Below are 5,699 nucleotides of genomic sequence, written 5' to 3' on the forward strand. Positions count from 1 at the left end.
AGCCCATTAAATAATTAAATAAGTGAAACTGGTTAAAATCCATACATGTTATTAACTTAAAGTCAGTTAAAACCCATGTTAAAGATAATTTAATGGAGAAATATTAAAAGTCTTCTGACTAAAAACGCTTTCCCTTTAAGACAGGTGAGAGTGCTTTCCCCTTTAAGAGATTTTCCCTCTGCGAAGGTGACAGGAAGGGGAGGCACATAATAGAGTATAAAAGGGAAGTGAGGGAGGAGACTCGAGAGAAGCAAAAGGACAAACAAAAGGAAAGAGGAGAGCGAAGAAGTTTGGCTGCTAAAAAACATGTGTTACAAAGATATGTTAAGACTTAAAAAGCAATACCCAGAGTTTGTTGAAAAGTGCTTTACATGCTTGAAGAGGTTCCACGATCAGGGAACCTGTGAGGAGACACGTGTGTGTGTGTGTGTGTGTTGGAGGATACACATGCAACCGAGACAAGATGGAGAGCGAGAAGATCGGCGGACTCCGGTCTTAAGGGCTGAATCAACCATCCCTTTCCACCTGGACTAAACATTTATTTAACTTCTACTCAGATTTAGTTTCTTTTGTTTTTGTTTAGCCCGTGTCCCATCTGTTAACATGGAGGAGGTGGGGGTGTATGACCTGTACTGCAGTCTGCCACCAGGGGGCGATTGGCTTCAGTCCTGGGAGTCTTCACGTCATCCATCTTTAATCACTTTTGATTTACACACAGTTCAGATGCTTCGTGGTTTTGAGACACAGATTTTATTCAACTCGCTCGAATCAGAAGAACAAATTAAAACCAGAGACGTTTTGTGCTGAAACAAGTGAGTTTGGATTTTAACTCTTTTCACAATAAACCTGTTTTCATTCAAACACAAACATCTGAGCACGAACATCCACTGCTGTGGTTTGAAATACGTGTCTCACACAAATCTGTCTTAACATATCCTCGTTTTTATTTATCAAATCAGTGTAAAAGACTAAAATAATTATTGGACTAAGACGATGGGCTCAGTTAGAAACAACATGTGTCATGTGACACGTCTGTTAAATCACAGGTCAGAGATCAGAGAGATTCAGGCACGACGCGGACGAACCAGTTCTCTCTCAGTCACATACTTTAATAACATTAGACTCTTATTTTGTAAAAACATAACCTGTGAGAAAGTTTCTACGTCTGTTCACAGTAAATCAGATGAACACTCAGCTGGTGGGTTAACGGTTAATAAGCTGGATCTCGGCCTCGGGCACACAGCGCCCCCTGGCTCCTTCACTGACGAGAGGAACTTGTGTAGAAGACCAAAGTGCAAAATGCAAAACACACAACAATAGGCACTCGCAACATATATTAAAGTCTAATATGGTGAATCAGTTAATAAACAATATTAAATATACATTTTCCCCAGTAAAGGCCTTTTCACACCAAGTCACTTTACACATATTGTTCCAGAAGTCCTGCGTCGTAGCTTCATCCTGAGACAGTTGGATTTATTAAAACTGATGACATCATCCCCAGGAGTCACATGACGCACAGGATCGGACAGATTCTTTAGATTCTGAGGACGGTTCATTCCTCCATAGATTCATATCCTGGTTTTGGATTATTGAACCAGGTTCTAGGAGATAAGACGATGAAAATACTTTTTAAATCAGCGATTGGATGCGTCGGGATTTTCTTCAGTAAATGATATCACTGCAGATCTCAGATCTTTACACTGACTCCAGGTCTGTTAAAGACTTGGATTCAAAATACAGAATTAACTTTGCAAACTTTCCTTTTGGAGGAAAATCGTTATGAGTAATTCAAACTGCAGCAAAACTCAGCAGAAGTTCACAGCTGCATTAAAACGTGATCAGACTGTAGATGCACCTGAGACGCACTGAGGGCGGAACGTGATGGAACCACATCGGGACAGTGTTCAGAGACACACTGGGACACATTGGACACAAGTGTAAAGGAAGTTGTGTTGTTTATCAACACACAACAACTAGGTGTGTGAAAATATGAATAATCACATGTGACTGTTTCAAACCAGCACTGTGTAAATGTTGTCTGGACTTTCTCTGTAGTTAGTGTTTGTGAAGCAGCAGCAGGTTGTCGGGTCCGACTCGTTCAAACAGGAACATGTGGGAACATCCAGGCGAGAGGCGGAGCCTGTAGAGCAGCAGGGGCGGAGCCTGTAGAGCAGCAGGAGGCGGGACATGACGTATAAACTCTGCTGTGGAAAGATCAGTGTTGTTGTTTCCAGCTCCTCCACACGGCGTCGGCCTCATCACCAGAAGATCTGGAATCTCCTCGTGTTTCCAAGTGGACGTCTTCGTCTTCTACGTGTCCGGCTCCTCTTCTTCATCCTGAGATCTTTGTGTTCTTCCAGTTTCACGTCACGTGTTAGAAACCTCGTCCACACGTCCACTCGCTCTCTGGGAAGCTTCCACACATTGTCCTGCTGGTTCCTCACATGGACTCTGACATGTTACACACATTTTACCACTAAGCTGCAGGAGAAGATCCAGAACATCCAGAGACACTGACTCAGACGTGTTGGTTCCAAGACACAGGGGGGACCAGGGGGCGGAGCCTGTACGTACGCAGCACAGCAGGGCGGGGATGGGCGTGCAGTACTTATAGTGGATCATGGCCAGCAGGCTCGGCAGGTGACCCTCTCTGGCCCCGGAGAAACACAACCTGTGGACAGAAACAGCCACTGAACCGTCAGCGGCCACACGGAGCAGAAACAACAGCATGACATGGCAGGAGGCGGGGCAGGGGGCGGGGCAGGAGGCGGGGCTAACCTGGAGGAGGTGAACAGGTAACCGTTGATTCCTCCGAAGGTGAACAGGGCCACGGAGATGGGCATGATGACGGAGAACATTCCAAGAAGCTTCTCCCCGAACGTCTGAACGGAGAAACAACATAGAGAAAATTAACGATTTATATTTAAATTCTTAAAGCTAGTTCCTCCTTGAAGCAAGACGAATATTACAGAAATTAAACAATAAAAACATGTTGACCGTCTCATTCGGGGTAAAACCTGAAGAGGGACGAGCTGCAGATTATTGATTTCACAAACCTCAGAGTTAATTAACGGGTTAAAGTCTGGAAGGGAAATGTAACATGTGACCACAATATGATCATGTTTATTTCCCCTTTGATTGATCCTGATTGAATCTCATACACTGTAACCTTGATCCTGCTGTATCCTGTTCTACTGAATGAATCGTGGACTGATTGCTTTAACTAGGCATCGTTGTTTAGATTTCATCAGAAGATCCCGACCTTTGACTTTGTAACAACCCCAACCAGAGTTGGAGGGAGGAGCCAAATGTGTAAAGACAAAGAACTGCTTCCCATCGCTGTGCATATTACAAACTAACCTTTGTTGTATGCATCATGCTCTGAGCATTAAAGTGCGACAATACTGTAAGAGAAGTTGTGTCTCGTTCCTCGTCGGCTCGAGTGGGTTTGTATGAAATTGCCACGACGAGTCTGAACCAGGAGCAGACGAGTTCATGTTGCTGCTGCTCATCAGAGCCGCGGTGACCTTACTTGGCGATGACGGGGATGGAAACAGCCCGAGCGACGGCCTGGATGTAGTCACAGTGGAGCGGGTGTCTCTGACGCTCCTCCTTCAACCTGAACACATCAGCAGAGGTCACATCAGGTCACTGTTATATTCATATCTTCACTCCAACACATGGAAATAATATCTAACTTCAGATCCTTTTAAACTAATATTAATATCTCTGTCTGAGGAGAAGTGGTTTACCGGCCGTGGACGGCAACAGCAGTGACGCCCGTCCTCTGGATCCTCTGAACCAGTCGGATCGTTTCCTCCAACTGGAACCAGAGTTATCAACAGTCAACTTTTAGTTGCAATTGTGGGTTAAATAATATATTTATTATCTACAGAAGGAAACAAACATGAAAGTAGACAGATTTAAAAAACACTTTGTAAAATACACTTAACAGAAACAACAATAAGGCTCAGGCAGTCGCTAACTTTAAATCAAAGATCAAAACAAACTTCAGTCAATGTCTTCATTCTATATTCTGAGCTTCTAGTTCTATTCCTAATTCTGTAACTAACGAAGAACAATAGAATGAATGTGTCGTCGGGGTCGAGAAGGAAGCTATGAAGAGACGGTTCTTTGTTTCTTACCGAAGGAAGGATCCGGATCTTACACGTCACTGGGATGGAAACGCCTGTGACCAGCTTCCTGAGGATCTGAGGATCAGAGGCAGGAAACTGAAACACTAAAGAATTGTCTTTTTCATCCATATATGATACGATTGATATTTGAGTGGATAACGTACCGCCTCGATCTTGTCAGGGTCGCTGAGAAGAGCAGCTCCCATCCCGCCCTGCAGGACAGCAGAGGTCAGAGGTCAGTGAGGTCAGAGGTCACAGCAGGAGGTCGGTGGACAGTAGCTCACCTTAGTGGAGAATTCCTTCGGACAGCCCATGTTCACGTCCACGGCGGCCACGTCCTTCTCCCTGAGCCACAAGTTTCACAACTTCAGACAATAACACAACAATTACTTTCATACGTTAATTTTTTATTCTCTAATTATTTGACATTTCTTTCTAAATGCTTTGTCCTTTAATTTCATCTTTCTACAAGAAATCTCGACCTCAACTTGTCGGCAGGTTTACACAAAAACGACCCAAGGAAGAAATCGTTCTTTAAAATATGAATTGTTTTCTCAGAGAAAAGATCTTCATGATAATAATCTGTGTTCTGACAGGACTGATAAATCCTAGGTGTGTTGTTTGAAAGCTGGAAGCAGCTCCAGCTTCTTCTTCTCCTCTGTTCGGTTTGTGCTGGAGATGCGTCAGTGAACTCACACGAGTCGAGCCACGGTCAGCGCTCGGTCTGGATCGGCCGTCCCCTGGAAAGAGAAGAAGAAGAATCTCACTGGCTCTGCAGCAGCAGCGTGTTCCAGAGAAACCATCAGTGCCTGAGTGTCTCACCATCTGGAAGACCACTCGGCCCTTCTCCCTCTCGCAGGTCCTGAACACCACTCGATCGTCCGGAGCCACGAAGTCCACCGTGTGCAGAACCTCTGACGGAACACGGCACAAAGACTGAGATCTGAGCTGAAGGCATCTACAGCAGGTTCTCGTCTCAGTGAGGGACAGAAACCACATGGGAACTGGTCCTGAAGACACTGGAAGAGAAGGAGATTCTTACCGTTCACCACTCTGTGACACTGGGCCATCTTGATGTCAATCAGCTCCTGAAACAGACGGGGGACAGAGTTCACAACGCTGCCATGAGACACATCACCCCCCCCCCCCCGTCTCACCTCGCAGTAAACCACATCGGCTCCGTAGTCCAGCGCCAGCAGCCTCATGGGCAGAGTCCCGACCCGCACCATCGGAGCCAGGGCGGTGATGTTCCTGAAGCTCAGCCTGCCTGCTGCCATCGTGAAGAGTCCGTCCTCCTGTCCACCAGGACACAGAGGACACATAGGACAGAGGACATGAGGAACCAGAGGACACAGAGGAGACAAGAACACAGAGGACACAAGGACACAGAGGACAGAGGACACAGAGGACACAGAGGACACAGAGGACACAGAGGACACAAAGGAACCAGAGGACACAGAGGACACGAGGACACAGAGGACATGAGGAACCAGAGGACAGAGGACACAGAGGAGACGAGGACACAGAGGACACAGAGGAACCAGAGGACACAGAGGTGTT

The 5,699-nt window shown here is 45.9% G+C and overlaps 1 protein-coding gene across 1 annotated transcript; it reads right to left on the minus strand.

Annotated features, from left to right (window-relative positions):
• Positions 1 to 2,148: 2,148 nt before the first annotated feature.
• On the minus strand, positions 2,149 to 5,425 carry LOC133009805 (tRNA-dihydrouridine(20) synthase [NAD(P)+]-like). The gene is made up of 11 exons (XM_061077343.1): positions 5,297 to 5,425; positions 5,182 to 5,227; positions 4,962 to 5,053; positions 4,836 to 4,879; positions 4,424 to 4,484; positions 4,304 to 4,351; positions 4,149 to 4,214; positions 3,756 to 3,826; positions 3,536 to 3,622; positions 2,782 to 2,885; positions 2,149 to 2,674 (listed from the first exon to the last, which is right to left on the minus strand). The coding sequence occupies exons 1-11, from the start codon at positions 5,414 to 5,416 to the stop codon at positions 2,622 to 2,624; spliced, it is 792 nt and encodes a 263-aa protein (XP_060933326.1). The 5' UTR covers positions 5,417 to 5,425; the 3' UTR covers positions 2,149 to 2,621.
• Between the last annotated feature and the right edge of the window lie 274 nt (positions 5,426 to 5,699).

The sequence above is a fragment of the Limanda limanda genome, chromosome 8 (genome assembly GCF_963576545.1).
Source record: "Limanda limanda chromosome 8, fLimLim1.1, whole genome shotgun sequence".
NCBI classification, from domain to species: domain Eukaryota; kingdom Metazoa; phylum Chordata; class Actinopteri; order Pleuronectiformes; family Pleuronectidae; genus Limanda; species Limanda limanda.